The 16,417-nt window shown below is 43.2% G+C and overlaps 1 protein-coding gene across 1 annotated transcript in view; it reads right to left on the minus strand.

The window, feature by feature from the left end:
* Nucleotides 1-277: 277 nt before the first annotated feature.
* Nucleotides 278-16,417, minus strand: part of susd3 (sushi domain containing 3) — a gene marked incomplete at both ends in the record, with an annotated part of 87,047 nt that continues 70,907 nt past the window's right edge. The window contains 4 exons of the mRNA XM_084333614.1: nt 278-315; nt 4,255-4,406; nt 7,441-7,588; nt 13,256-13,450. Of these exons, the coding sequence (XP_084189740.1) occupies nt 278-315; nt 4,255-4,406; nt 7,441-7,588; nt 13,256-13,450 (533 nt within the window). The remainder of the gene's footprint in view (nt 316-4,254; nt 4,407-7,440; nt 7,589-13,255; nt 13,451-16,417) is intronic.

Here is a 16,417-nt window from a genome sequence, read left to right on the forward strand (position 1 = left end):
ACAGCAGAGACAGGAAGTGGCGAGGGTAGTGTGAGCCTCCCATGCGTTACACCTCGCCAATGAGAGTCCGCGCTGGCAGGCGAAAAGATGTGACAGGCCGGAGGTAACACGTGATGCAAGGCTTCTATCCTCTCTACAACCGACCAGTGGGGGGCATAGTCAAGCAACGTTCAAGACAGGGGAGGGGAGAATTGGATACACGAAATTGGGATGGGAGAAAAATAGAAAATAAGGAGAAAAAGTGGATAAAAAAAAGAATCACAATTACAAACACGGACTACCCATGACAGCTTTTCCCCACAAGCCACACGACTCCTGAACAAGGACAATAACAGGAGATAGTCCTATTAAAAAACTCTTGAACACACACACACACACACACACACTGCACCTTAACATGCACATATGTAATGTTCCCCCCGGTCCTGCTGGACCGGCCATTGGACTCTCACCACCTCCATTCATAAACAATACGCTACTGCCATCCGGTGGCCTGATTCAGGTGTTGCAGCTCTGTGGTCTGGCCATTCATCTGTTTTATGTTATTTTCACCAATCTGTGTTTGGTGCATTTGTGGTCTGTGTTGTCTGCATTGTTTCCCCTGTTTTAGTCTTGTGTTCCTCCTGCCTGTGTTTTGTAAGTGTGATCTAGTCTTGTGTGGTCTCAGTATTTGTATATTTGATTCTAGTTTATTCCCCAGTGTGTTTCAGCCTTGTGTTAGTTCTGTTTTACCACAGCTTTGTCTAATCACCAATCACCCTCATGTCTCTAATTAGTTTGTGTATTTAAGTGTTGTCTGCCCAGCATCCATTGCTGGGTCATTACTCCTGTTACCCTTGTGTGCCGTCTACTTTGTGTACCTCCCGTGAAGCTTCCCGTATTTCCACGTGAGTCCGTTCATGTATTGTTTGCCCACGTTTTCCAGCATTGCTGAGGTTTGTTTTCAAGTTTTAAGTTCGCTTTTGTTTTCTGCCAAGCACTGTAACGTTAATCGTTTGCCACGTTCAGTAAAGCTTGTTATTTACAACCTCGACTCGTGCCTCTTCTATCTCACTCTCCACTGCCTCTCCTCGTGTTTAAGTCTGCATTTGGGTTCTACTCACCTCTACCACCGTCATGCCATCTAAACGTTCCACTCATCGCAACACACATACACTATAATTTATGCAAGACACTTTCTGCAAATAATTGACTATTTTATCTTACCTCATTTTATATTTAATTTGATCCTACTACTACTACTGTTACCATTCTTGTATTCATTGTTGTTTCTTAACCCTTTCACTACCACACTACAGAATATAAGGTTAACCTTCTGTAGTGTGGTAGTGAAAGGGTTAACCTTCTGTAGTGTGGTAGAGAAAGGGTTAACTGTGCACCGTTGAGTCTGAGCTCAAAACACAAAATAATTAATGTCCAGTGACTTGTTTTGATGACAATGGTGCAAATACATTATTGACAAGTTCTACAGTACAATACACACATAGGGGACATCACACACATGGCATAGAGGCAGCAGGACAAATCTCAACAAATACTCTCCAATTATGGTATAATATGGATATATCACTATTGCACAATACATCACTATTGCACTTTACTGTTACATTTGCACTCTGGTTGGATGCCAAACTTCTTTTCATTGTACTGTACTTGTGCTGTGTATAATGACAATACATTTGAATCTAATCTAATCTAATCAATGTAAGTATAATGCAATAATCAAAATAGTCTAGTAAGGACAACTAACGTATTTTGGTTTACATAGTTTAGTGAATTAGATTAAATGAATGAAGTTTATTTTTGAACATGTATTCTTTACATTCCTCTAAATAAATCATAATATCAAGCTTTGTCAAACAGAATAATGCTATGTGTATAATATGGCCGTCGCTTATCAATGACTTGTTTACAGTCAACATTGTCGAAACGGATTGTGTTTTAATCGGTTAATTTCCGTTTTATACCATTTTGAAAAACTAGTTTTTTTAAAGTTTCAGGAAAATATAAAGATTCTGTGATAATCTCCCTTTACTGGAATATTCTGGAATACACAAAAAACGTTGTCATTTCTCTGCCTATTTATGAATCATTTTCAAATAAACGCTAGATTATCGATAGTATATGTGTACTTATGCACGCTATAGAAGCGGGCTGAAAAATCGAGTATCCATTTCCTGATCAGCACACACACACACACACACACACACACACACACACACACACACACACACACACACACACACACACACACACACACACACACACACACACACAGGGCCCACGTTGATATCTCTGTGAAAAAAGCTCTGATTATCCTAAGACTGGTAAAATAGATTCCTTACCTCAGATCAGATGTTCTCCAAAAAGATTATTCCAATTCCTGATCGCCATTCCAAATATCGATCGCGTTTATTGATCCAACGCTGGGTGGTTGAAACACCGATTCCACGCTGTTCTGATGGTCCACAATGAATCCGATCGGCTCGAGTTACATGCCTGAGAAGTAAAATGTGGAAGAAGGATTTTTTTTCTCATGCGTTTCATTCAATCCAATCCAAAGGGGTGCAGTACCACAGGGAGAGACGATAGGGGGCGGTATTTTCCCAATGGAGCTCAGAGAGAGTTTGCAGTGGTAACGTGAGGCTAGATTGATGAAATATGAATGGAAATCGCTAATAAAAAAAATACGAGATCTCTTGTCGTTGGCACTCAACGGTCGGCATGAACTAACGAGAAATCTCGTCGCTGGCACTCAAAGTGTTAAGGGGGCTGTCCCCCCCCTACATTTCATATCAGCCATTATGGGAAGCCAGGGGAGAATATTATCTTTCCAGTGTTATTGTTCTAGTCCAAATAAAACCAGAGATATGCCACTTTACACAATTGAATGTCTCAAAATTGACTAGTTGACATTCAATATGTAAAATGGCATATCTCTGGTTCTATTTGGACTAGAATAATAATCAAGTCAAGTCAAGACAAGAGTTTTATTTGTCACGGCATACAAGTATACAATGAAATGCGGGGGGTCTTGCCCGCAACGATTGTGCATAATACAATAATAATAATATAATAAGAATCCAATAGAACGACATTGTGCAATAATACAAGTAATCAAAGTAGGGCATATCGGTATATGTACATGAGTTTTTACAGAGCATGGTAGGACATGCTAGGTCCTGTGGTAGTGCAATACACTGTTAGCTACGGATGAGGCACTGGGTCTTTATGTACACTGCTATACAATGCTATATTATACAATCTCAAGTTATACTATACTATTCTTAAAGTGACCTTTCCTTTTGTAAAGTGACCATGAGTGTGAGCGTGTGCAGCATGAGTGTGTGTGTGTGCTCATGTTAAAGTGGCTGTGTGAGCGTGTACAGTGTGTGTGTTGTGTGTGTGCTCATGTGTGCTTGTGTGTGGAGAGTTCAGTGTTCAAGCCTCTGATGGCCTGGGGGAAGAAGCTGAGCCGAAGTCTCTCTGTCCTAGTTGCTGGTGTTTGCAGGCGTTTGCCTGGATAATATTGGTATCGCTGGAAAAGTAACATTCTCCTCTGTCTTTCCATAATGGCTGATATGAAATGTAGGGGGGGCACAGCCCCCTTAAAAGCAATCTAATAACGTTGATTCCTGCCATGGCCAGTAGGGGGGTGAATTTGCAGTGGCCCAATATCCAGATTTCTTCTAAATATATTAAGCTACACATATGTACCAAGTTTGACGTTTTTATCACAAAGTGCACCATTCTTCAGCTAAGCTGCCCCACTATAGGGAGGTGTAGTGGTTACATCATTGTTGTATCCGGCCGGCCCACCTCGCTTGAAATTGCAATGTATTTCCAATGGACACATTTCTAAATCGTCTCGTTTAAAATAAATAAAGCATGAACATTGGCATGGTGTACCTTTCTGTGTGTATTCATCCACAATCTATAGCTCAGCATGAAACAATTGGCAATAATTTGTAAAATAATTACGTATAATTTTATTTCAACCAGAAATGCTTAAACAATAATGTTAGTGATAGAAGGGAACTCATTTTGTGAACAAATGGAAAGCTTGCCAATGTTCATGAGGCAGAATTGTTACAATAGCCGATAATCCATTTTGCCAATGATAAATCCCTATACGGGTGGACCTCGCGGGAAACTAAAGTGATGTCAGACTACACCTCACTATGGGAAGGTGTTCACAGTGGAGAGACAAGTAAAATGTGAGTCTCCACCTGCAGGCTCCGTCTTCCCCTTCACCCTCCAGGGCGGCGCGGCGACTGCCGTCCCGCGGCGAGAGGTCCTCCCCCTGGGCAGAGTTGTTGTTGTTGTTCCTCCCCTTGTGGCTGTAGCGGGACGTCCCGTCTTCCTGCTCCACCACGCACCCCTGACTTTGCCACAGGTCTGTGTCCCTGTCGGAGGAGAAGAGATCAATGCGTCGCACTGATACTGGTATTGGCTATCGGTCCGATACTATAGTCTAAAATGGAGTTAGTGGCAGGGGTGTAAAAAGTACCCAGAAATTATACTTAAGTGAAAGTATGGGTACCGTCTCAAAATCGTACTCAAGTAAAAGTCAGTATCTGGCTAAAAACACACTTGAGTAAAAGTAAAAAAGTTTCTACTTTTAAATGTACTTAAGTACTAAAAAGTCAAAGTAAAAACTTTTTTTATTGCAAGGGATAGACCAGGGGTTCTGCGGCAGCAGGATTAATAACGTTAACGTTAGTTCGGTCAGAGAAACAAATATACGAATTCAAATAGTTGGACCTGCGAGCTTTGTACTTTGTACTTTGTAGGCTGAATTTTAAATGTAAGGAGTAAAAAATATGTTTTTTGTAATTGAGTAAAAGTATACAAACCTATAATACGTGAGTAAAGTACAAATCCCCCAAAACAGTACTTAAAGGGGAACTATCTTATAAATGGCCTTTTTCAGTGTTTAGCATTGTTTCCTAGCTATGTGGACTTATATTAATATGATCTATGTCTCTAATTCTCATATTGGCGCATTCTTCCAATTCTCCTCTCACAATATTCACCCTCACTGAACTGAGTCATCTGAAAATGTGCTGATTTGTGATGTCAGAGAGACTCAGCTGCATGAGTCTCCACACACTCCACACAGTTACCACCGTGGTTGGAGCCAGGGGTGCAGTCGTAATATGGGCGAAGGCCAAACGCCCGCGGACGCGCATACATGTTCCCTCGGTTGCGCACAGAACAGACGATACACCTTGTCTCATCCTTCCAGTCGAGAGATCAAGCAACCCCCCACCTACAGGGCTTGTATTTGGTTGTCGGTATCCTATTATTATGCAAAGTCTAGGTGATAAGTGCCGGTGACGAGTCATTTTTGTGTGGCCGGCCGGCACTTACCACCTAGACTTTGCATAATAATAGGATGCGCGCACTTCGGCCTCAGTGACGAAGCCCAAACGTCGTTTGACCGCGTTTGCCCAGCACTGCACCCCTGGTTGGAGGCGCCCAGGCTCAAAACGGCTTAAGATCTTGAGGTAGAAAAATGCTGTTTTTGAGGACTTGATTAGAAATACAAAAAAACAAAAAATACCAAAAAATTACAGAGGTGTTCCATAAACTCACAGGAATTGTGTAAAAGTGCCCAAATAGTGAAAGAAATAGTAAAATAGTTCCCCTTTAAGTATTGTAACGAAGTACAATTACTCAAGTACTTTACACCCCTGGTTAGCGGTATCAGAGAATTTCCCCAATACAAAAATATGAGACGAAGACTTGTGAGCCATTGCAGCAGCGTTGAAACCTGGCAACACCAAAGACGGGTACCGAGTGCGAAGTGCCTGCCAGGAGCTTGTGACCATCAGTTGTGCCATGATGTCACATTTAACATGTCAGAAATAAAATAAAAACATTGTTTTTCTATTTGTGGCATGTTAGATCTCTCTAGTCGTGAACATAGATTTCATGTAAATAGTTCTACCGATTACATCTCAATCATTGTTGTAAAGTGACCCCAAACGAATGGTCCATCATGTCTATACAGTTCAGTGAACAATATGGATCAATGCTCGATATTGGTTAATAATAGATAAAGCTTAGGACTCAGGATTGGTATTGGCTGCGGGAAAAGGGTGGTGCATCCCATAATATTCCCCATACAGAATCATTACATACTGTATGAGAATAAAGTGACCCAAAAAACAGCACTCTGCATATTCTCTGTGTCCCCAGTTGTTATATTCTCTGTGTCCTCATCATATTCTCTGTGTCCTCATCATATTCCCTGTGTCCTCATCATATTCCCTGTGTCCTCATCATATTCTCTGTGTCCTCATCATATTCTCTGTGTCCTCATCAGTCGTATTCTCTGTGTCCTCATCAGTCATAAATCCTGTGTCCTCATCAGTCATATTCTCTGTGTCCTCATCATATTCTCTGTGTCCTCATCATATTCTCTGTGTCCTCATCAGTCATATTCTCTGTGTCCTCATCAGTCATATTCTCTGTGTCCTCATCAGTCATATTCTCTGTGTCCTCATCAGTCATATTCTCTGTGTCCTCATCATATTCTCTGTGTCCTCATCATATTCTCTGTGTCCTCATCAGTCATATTCTCTGTGTCCCATAATATTCCCCATACAGAATCATTACATACTGTATGAGAATAAAGTGACCCAAAAAACAGCACTCTGCATATTCTCTGTGTCCCCAGTTGTTATATTCTCTGTGTCCTCATCATATTCCCTGTGTCCTCATCATATTCCCTGTGTCCTCATCATATTCTCTGTGTCCTCATCATATTCTCTGTGTCCTCATCATATTCTCTGTGTCCTCATCAGTCATATTCTCTGTGTCCTCATCATATTCTCTGTGTCCTCATCAGTCATATTCCCTGTGTCCTCATCATATTCCCTGTGTCCTCATCATATTCCCTGTGTCCTCATCATATTCCCTGTGTCCTCATCATATTCTCTGTGTCCTCATCATATTCTCTGTGTCCTCATCATATTCCCTGTGTCCTCATCAGTCATATTCTCTGTGTCCCCAGTTGTTATATTATCTGTGTCCTCATCATATTCCCTGTGTCCTCATCATATTCCCTGTGTCCTCATCATATTCCCTGTGTCCTCATCATATTCTCTGTGTCCTCATCATATTCCCTGTGTCCTCATCATATTCCCTGTGTCCTCATCAGTCGTATTCCCTGTGTCCTCATCATATTCCCTGTGTCCTCATCATATTCCCTGTGTCCTCATCATATTCCCTGTGTCCTCATCATATTCTCTGTGTCCTCATCATATTCCCTGTGTCCTCATCATATTCCCTGTGTCCTCATCATATTCCCTGTGTCCTCATCAGTCGTATTCCCTGTGTCCTCATCATATTCCCTGTGTCCTCATCATATTCCCTGTGTCCTCATCAGTCATATTCTCTGTGTCCTCAGTTGTCTCTTCACTCCTCTCATACCTCTCCTGTTTCTTCTTCTCCTCTTCCTTCAGACAGTCCAGCACACAGCAGGTGATGAAGGCCATGGACATGAAGAGGATGATGGCACTGCTGACGACCGAGGACACCACGGCCATGCGGAAACCAAAGTCCTCGTAGGTGGACAGCGCTGGGGGGGGAGGGGACATAGATTCGATTTAAAATGTATTGTTGTTTTCTTTTTCTTTTGTACTACATTATGGATACTGATATTATTTATTTATTTAATTTATTTATTTTACGTTGTTTTCAATGTTAAGAATGAAGAATTATTGGCAATGTGGATATCCTCCATTATATAATTTAAGTATTAATTAATGTTCCCACTTGGAAGTGGCGGATAGGGGTAGGGCATGATAAGCTTAGGCTTCTTCCTACTACTTTTCGAACAGTGATATGTATATTTTTTTCGTTTGTTTGTCTTTTTTATTTATTAATTTTCTTTACTCATGTTCAAAATAAAGATTAATTCATTCATTCATTGTCATTATACAGCACAAGTACAGTACAATGAAAAGAAGTTGGGCATCCAACCAGAGTGCAAATGTAACAGTAAAGTGTGATAGTAATATACAATGTACAGGTGATTAAAACGGATATAAAATATATAAATTAGTACGACTGAGTAATAGTGCTAATCACATGTATCATGTATGTACAGAGTTGTAGTATTAATATGTACAGTGATACAGGTATAAAGACAGTATAGTCGACTAGTCGTAGTCATACTGGCCAGCAGCGTAACTAGTAATATCTAAAAGGATTTATGTGCAGGTATGTACAGACAGGTGGAAAGATATACGGTAAGAATAAATATATATACTGTAAATACGGTATATACTTCATTATTGTACATGCTATCATATAGTTATATGGGTTATATGCAGGTGTATATGTAGGTATATGGGAAGATATAGGAGATAGAGGTAGTAGCTACGCTGAGAGATGCGGAAAAAAAAAAACATACATTTTTATCAAGTCCCAGAGGTAAAGAATGGCATTAAGCGAACCACGGGTCTACTCCAAATTCAACAGATTTCCTATTCACGAATAATGACATCATCCTAGGAGCAGCAAAATGCTTATAATGGATGATATTCACACGTGCATGCCATGGCATAGTAGGTATACATCTGCTTTGCGTTTTGACATTGCCAGCGGCTATAGACAGCCCTCTGAATATTCCCTAATCTATTCTTTCTCTCCAGAATAATGAGGAGAACAGCTTAAGGGAAGTTTTGCAGCCTCTGCAATTTTCCCAGTAAACGTACTCTTTTGAACGTTTAAATTTGCTTCCCATCCAATTTAGATACGGGTTGGGAATACAGCCTAAAGTACAAATCACATTATGTTATTCATATAATGATGTACAGCTCAGTTTTGATTTGTGAATATGAACAAGTGTCTCTTCAAGGTATACCAGAGAGAATCAACTTTTCTTAATGATTTTTCTGCTCCCAATTGTCATATTCTGTGTGTCCTCAGTCTTCATATTCTCTGTCACCAGTCGTCAGTTTTGATTTGTGATTATGAACAAGTGTCTCTTCAAGGTGAATACCATAGAGAATCAACTTTTCTTAATGACTTTTCTGCTCCATAGACGGTAAATAATGGGACAACTCTTAGGAAACTGTCTCGGTATCCATGGTGATTTCACTGGATGTAATCACTCAAACAATGGACATGTTTGCATTCTCTGCACACTGCACTGTAGCACTTTATGGCATTGGCACCTATCTCTTTAAACATTTTAATCAGTGAATCATATTAGTCTTATTGAATTAAATCTGTTTTTACTGAATTAGACTAGGTTTTTATTGAAATGGATTCGTTTTCTATTTAATCAATTCGCTGTTTTTATTGAATGATTCGTTTTTACTGGATTTTTACTGAATCAGTTTGTATGTCTGTCATCATGAGGATCAGTATTTATTTATTTTAGCTTCTATGTCAATGGAAAAATTACAATAAACATAACTTTGAATAGTTCTATGAGCCCAAAACATTGGCCACTAATTCACTGTCACTGGACCAACTCCAGAAAGTGTCACTTGACGACATAACGAAGGTTATCCTATAACCCTAGTTATATGAATACTGGCTGAGCGTCTCGCTCTGCCATTATGAGATGTCATCTCATGCACCTATTGTGCGTGTGAAAAAATTACTCCAGTGTGTGCCTACAAGACACAGGAAGTGGTCACGTCTACGCCCTTCCAAGTCTGAATTCCATACGTGAAAAACATCCAAGGGACCTCAGGGCGCTGAAGAGCGAGACGCTCAGCCAGTATTCATATAACTAGGGTTATAGGATAACCTTCGTTATATATTCATACTGGCCAATCGCGTCTCGCTCTGCCATTATGAGATCAAAAGAGGCAGAGCGGACGCGTGGCCACGTGAAATGCACCCCCTGAGGGCCCATAAGCCCCTGCCAGGGAGGAGGGGAGTCCCGTCCACCCGCCCGTCCTAACGAAGGGGGGGAGGCAGTCAACTACAACCAATGTGCAAAAAAGGGAACCAGTCACCCTAGAACGCACAGTGCAAGCGGGACCACGTGTGACACAGCACTCTGCGGTCTACACCCACACACACCTGCTAGCCCACCTGATGGTGGGATGCAGAAGAGGTCCCGGACCTCAGGACTGCCTGGGAGACAGAGCCCCCAGTCATGTCCATGAGGTAAAACCTAACAAAAGGACCCGGGGAGGACCAGGAGTCCGCAGCGCAGATGTCCTCAACGAGGCCCCCCCCAACAGGGCAGCGGAGGCCGTGTTCTGCCCTCAAAGCCCACATGACAAGAAGATATAGCTGCGGCATATACCTTCACTGTCGAGGCCGACCGTCTATCCAGGATAGACTGGAGGAAGGACAGAACCGAGTCCAGGGGGCATGACACCGGGTCCAGGCCCCCAACCTCACACCACTCTCGAACCATACGCCACTTCCCTGCGTAAACCGCGGTAGTGGATGGAGCGTGCACATTCTGGATGGTGTTAACCACAGTAGAGTTAAGACGCATCCCCTCCAGATTCACCCTTTCAGCAGCCAAGCCATTAGAGGCTGCCCCAGAACAGGACGCAGAAACAGTGTTCCGCGTGCCTGAGAGAGGGCCCGCGGTGACCATGGAACAGGCCACGGCGGGGCCACCAAGAGCTGAATCAAGGCCGGGAACCACACAGCTGTGCCCCGGTCGGGGCGCGACCAGGATCAAAGTCCTGCGCTCCTGACGTACCCGCTCCAACAGCTGAGCTATCAGGTGTATGTGGGGGAACGCTTACAGAATCCCGGGCGGCCACGGACCGAATCGGCCGCCGCCCGGTGGTAACGGGGGGAGCGTACTCCTCCCTGTCTGTAGATATACGACGCCGACGTCGACGTCATGCTGTCCGTCCTGATCAGACCAAAGCTCGCCCATCACATGATGGCCGAGCTGTCTAAGGACTAGAAGCACTGCCTTCAATTCCAACACATTGATATGTAGTGCAGACCGGGCAGCATGGTCCTTGCCAGCTGCCCCCTACTGCGTCGGTCCGACACACCCCCCCCCCCATCCCGTGAGGGAGGCGTCGGTGAAGACAGTGACGTGTGACAGCCTGCTGCCCATGGGGACCGTGCTGGTGAGGGCGCCAGGCCCCCCCCAGTGGGCGAGGTCCCCCAGTACTGACATGGGAACCTTCAGCTGCTTCCACTTGACTCTCACAGGGTCTATTTTCATACTGAAAAACCCACCTCTGTATCCTCCTCATGAAGAGGAGGCCAAGAGGGACCACAGCTTGAGCAGATGCCATCATACCGAGCAGGCGCATCACGGACAGCGCCGTAACCGTCCTGCCAGTACGGAACCTCCCGAGCGCGCCGAGAATATCCTCTCGCCGCCGCTCTGAGAGGAATGCCCACATAGACCTTGAGCTTAGAAGTAAGCCCAAGTACTCCACCTGTTGACTGGGAAGAGGAGTACTCTTCTTCCAGTTCACAGAAAAACCCAGGCTGGTGAGGAATTCCACCACCTGCCTGGTATGAGACCTGGCGATCTCCTCTGACCGGCTGAGGACCAGAACGTCGTCTAGGCCGGTATAATAGAATTCATATCCCCCGACGATGCAGAGGCCCCAGCGCGGTCTCCACACACTTGGTGAAGATGCGAGGAGCCAGAGAGTAGTAGAACGGCAGCCTCCGGTACTCGTATGCTATGCCCTGAAACAGGAAGCGTAGGTATCTCCTGTGAGGAGGGAAGACCGGGATGTGAAAATACGCATCCTTCAGGTCTATGGAGGTGAACCAGTCTCCCACTCTGACAGGTGTTTGACGGTCAACATTCTGAACCTTCCATGGGACAGGTCCAGTATGGGTCTGACACCCCCCCCCCCCCCCCGACTTCTCGGGCACCAGAGAATATCGGGAGTAAACGCCACTCATCGCGTCCTCCCATGAGCCCCGTCGTCAGACCGTCCACCCGTGTAAGGGATAAATTAATGAAAACTTTATTAACAGATTGCAGAATGGGCACACTTACCACGGCCCAATACACACAACTGCTAAGGGGATGCAGACCAGAGAAAAAACTTTTGTCTTGTCTACATCAGGGTCACCCATTTTCGCCGTGCGAAGTCCCTCGGTTCACGGTTCGCGGACAGACCAGAAAAGGGCCGACGTTCCGTCTGGACTCGCCAAAGAGGGTCTGGGGGCTGGCGAACCACCGGCGAAAGTCCAACATCGCTTAATTTCTCCTTTTGCTTCATAATAACGTTCCACCTGGTTGAAGTGCATATGAACAAATCCACAGATGGAAAAAAACAAGGAAGGGCGTAGACGTGACCACTTCCTGTGTCTTGTAGGCACGCACGGGAGTAGGCGTGGTCACGTGCAAGTGACGTGCATGTGCAATTTTTTCACGCGCAGAGCGAGACGCGATTGGCCAGTATGAATATATAACAAATTCAAGTCCTGATGTACTGATTTCCAGTTTAGGGAGCATTGACTGCCCAAGGCCACTGGAATATTGCTATCTTTTTAAGAAAAAGGTAAAATTCTGGCTTTTTGAAAATGTTGCAGTATAGCATAATTGTATTTTATCTCGGGTAGCTATATTTATTTCATTTATGCAATGCAAATGGTTTAGTTCTTAAGATGATTTCCACGTTGTACCTGTGTCTGTTCTTTGTGATACTGTATGTCATGTTTGTGCCTTGAGACCTAGGACCACAATGGAAACAAGTCTCTGACTTTATTGTGTTTTATCCTTGACGTGTGTATTGTTACAATCGTCTGATAAATCAAAACAAACCAAATCAATAGCACAATGTAAATTCTGTTGTACTGTGTAGGGTCGATTCCCCCCTTGAGACGATAATATGCACAGACATAACCACGTTACAATCATACCATAGCTTCTACTCTATCTACATTCACTATAGACTGCATAATATTGTTATTTTTATTCTTGTAGTTATTTTTATTCTTGTATTGTTATTTTTATTCTAATTAGTGTGTATATACTTGACCACATCATGCACAGTTGTGCAGCCCTGGCCTATTTTTTTTTAATAATTATAGTATATTCTATTGTGCTTCTATTTAAATTTTTGTTTATATTCCATTTTAATTTGATTTCAACTTGTTATTTTATTATCTGTCCGCTATTGTCCGTCCGTTATTGTCGCACCGAAAATGACCAAATCAAATCCCTTTGCGTGAAAGTGTCTTGGCAATAAAGACCTTTCTGATTCTGATTCCGACGCGCACGCATTCTGATTGTGCCGGTTCTCAGTCCCATTGCTCCCCCATCGCCACTTACGTTTGCAATAGGTTTCTCCGACCCACTTGGTGCTGTTGGCGTCCATGACACACGACAGGTCGCCCCCCATGAGCCTGTGTTTGGCGGGACACTGTAGAGAGATCACTGTGCCCACGTTGGTGCCATTGCCCTGGATGATCCGCTGGGTGCCCAGGGCTGGAAGGGGCATCGGCACACACTGGCCCCGGGGCAGAGCTGAGAGAGCAGAGAGAGGGTGAGGGTGAGGTGGTGAGTGTAACTGCCCCCCGGCTTGGTGGTGAAATAAAGATGCGGTTATGTTTCGTACAGGTGCTTTTATTTATTTTTTATTTTTATTTTGCATTTCAGCATAGCATCACTGTCACCTTTCTTTGGTAGTTGTCGTTGCACCGTAGTTGTACATGTTGTGACGGTTGCATCGTTTGCTCCGTTTGCACCGTTTTGCACCGTTTGCACCGTTTGCACCGTGAAAACTGTGACAGTCAAAAACACAAACATATACAATTAGTTATATTGTTCACAGTTCAATATTGTTCACAACAAAGCACCTAACGTGTTCAAACAAACATTTTAATTTAATGATATTATTGAGGGTGAACTCGTCTTCCATAATAAAGGCATTTAAGGAAAAATAATGATAAATAGTAACGTTACTTGTTCGGCAGCAGGTGCCTTTGATTAGAACCTAATCAGTGAGTGCACCACTTTACATGTTTACCACACATAAATATAGACCTCTTCAACAACAGTAATAGTAATAATAACAATAATACATTTTAGTGTTCGACGTACCTTATTCCGCTTTACCAAGGGGTGTTATTTACTGAAGTAAGGTCCTTATATTCTACATAATTCGCTGTCTGCTCCATCGTTGTCTCTGAGTTACTTCCTGCCTTGGTCACACACAGGATGCTGTGACCTTTATACTATAGGAAAGACAAGCTCTGCCCCCATGTGGACACGAAATGAAAATGCACAAGCGGCTCTGAAATATTCTTTTCTTAAATAGAAAGCTCAGTATTCTGAGCTAATAAAGAGAAGTCGATCATCTATCTAGACCAATGTAAATTAAAGCTTACTGACAATAAAGATGATAGGCATCTTTACCCTTGGCGGTCAGTTACAGTGAGTAAGCAAGTAAGTAAAGTTTATTTATATAGCACTTTTCACAGAGAGAACTCACAAAGTACTTTACATACAGCAGAAATAAAATATAAAAACAAAAAGCAAGAACCATTCAAGTGATAAGAGACAGAATGAAAACACAATGCATCACAGAGAGAGAAAAAACAAGACATATTTTATACTTGGAGGAGAAGCTCAAACATTACCCAAAGGCCTGTTTAAACAGTAATGTTTTTAGCAGATTTTTTTAAATGTCAACAGACGCTGCAGCTCTTAGGCCACGAGGAAGGGCATTCCAGAGTCTAGGCGCTACAGATTGAAAGGCTCTGTCACCTTTGGTGATCAACCTGGTGCGAGAAATGACCAACAGATCCTGGTCAGCTGTCCTCAGGGTCCTGCTGGGCACATATGGTTCCAGCAGGTCGGTTAAATATTCTGGTGCCTGGCCATGCAAAGCTCTAAAAGTGAGCACCAGGACATTGAAATTAATTCAAAAATGTATAGGAAGCCAGTGCAAGGAGGCCAGAACTGGAGTGATGTGACACCTTCTGCTTGATCTGGTTAGCAGTGGTGAGGTGGTGGTGGTCACTGTATATGAACCTGAGGTCATGATTATGAGATCACTGGATTCATACAGGGAACAATCCAAAACACAGACGATGGCTGATCACATGTGGCGGGTCATAAAATAAATACCGAAATGAATTGGATGCACGTTAAATACTAAGGGCTAGATCCACAAAGAATGGATTGCACGGAGCAAGTTGCACCCTTACTTACAATTCATTATGAATTGAACCCATGTATTGTACCCATTCTGCAATCTGTTAATAAAACTTTCATTCAATCAATCAATCTGCACAGTGATTGATTGAATGAAAATTGTATTAACAGATTGCAGAATGGGTACAGTACAGTACGGCTCAATACACACAATTGTTAAGGGGATGCAGACCAGAGAAAGACTTTCATCTTGTTTACATCAGGGTCCCCCATTTTCAATTCATCATGAATTGTAAGTAAGGGTGCAACTTGCTCCGTGCAATCCATTCTTTGTGGATCTAGCCCTAAATGTCATTCCGCACTGCATGCGTAACTCATAAACTCAAAGTGTAAAAAAAAAAGAGAAAAAGCTCACAGAAGAAAACAGCAACAAACAAGGACACAGTTCTGTGCAGCTCACAGTAGAGCGCAGGGCGGGGACAGCCCTGCCCTGCACGTTGCTGCATCCAACACTGACAGTATCCAAAGCAGGAAATAATGATAAATCTTTCAACAGAAGGACCCATGGAAACACAGGGCCTTGCTAAACAAGCGGTTATCACACACAAGCACCATACGGAGGACGTTGAATCACCTCAGTATACAGCGGTGGTCTATATAGCATGATGAACTATGACCTTATACCGCGGTGGGGTTATCACATGATGACAATGCGTTCTGTTGTTGTGTGTAAATAAACATAGTGTCGTCAATATCGTGACTGCCAGCCAAAATAGATAGGAAGGAGCATCTGACCCAGTCGTCCTGTTCACCTTGTGATCCGAAAATATTATCATTTCCGTAGCTCTGTGCTAAATACATATTCTCTGCACAGCCTTGACTAGTTAATATCGGTTAACTAGCTACAGCTCAGACACTAGGGGGCGACAGTCTGACAGTGTTTCTTAAAGGATAACTCCACTATTTTGGGAAATTAGCTTATTTAACATCTTCCCTGGAGTTAGACAAGAAGATGCATACCTTTTTTGTCTCTGTGCGTGCATTTTAGCTTTGGGAATAGACGCTCCGTTAGCATAGCTTAGCTTCATCACTGGAAGTGAGGCAGGACAGTAGCCTTACAGTGCCTTACAGTGTATTGCAAGGTCTGACATTGACCAAACTTGATATGCATGACCTTGGTGGGCTCTAGGTCAACTCCTGCAAAGGGGGTCAATGTCAGACTTTGCAATCAAAAGTTAGGGGGCTAATAACCCTTGCCATAATTTCAGTGCGCCCCCTAACTTTTGATTGCAAGGTCTGACATTGACCCCCTTTTCAGGAGTTGACCTAGAGCCC

This window comes from Notolepis coatsorum (genome assembly GCF_963971535.1).
Source record: "Notolepis coatsorum genome assembly, chromosome: 17".
In the NCBI taxonomy this organism is placed as follows: Eukaryota; Metazoa; Chordata; class Actinopteri; order Aulopiformes; family Paralepididae; genus Notolepis; species Notolepis coatsorum.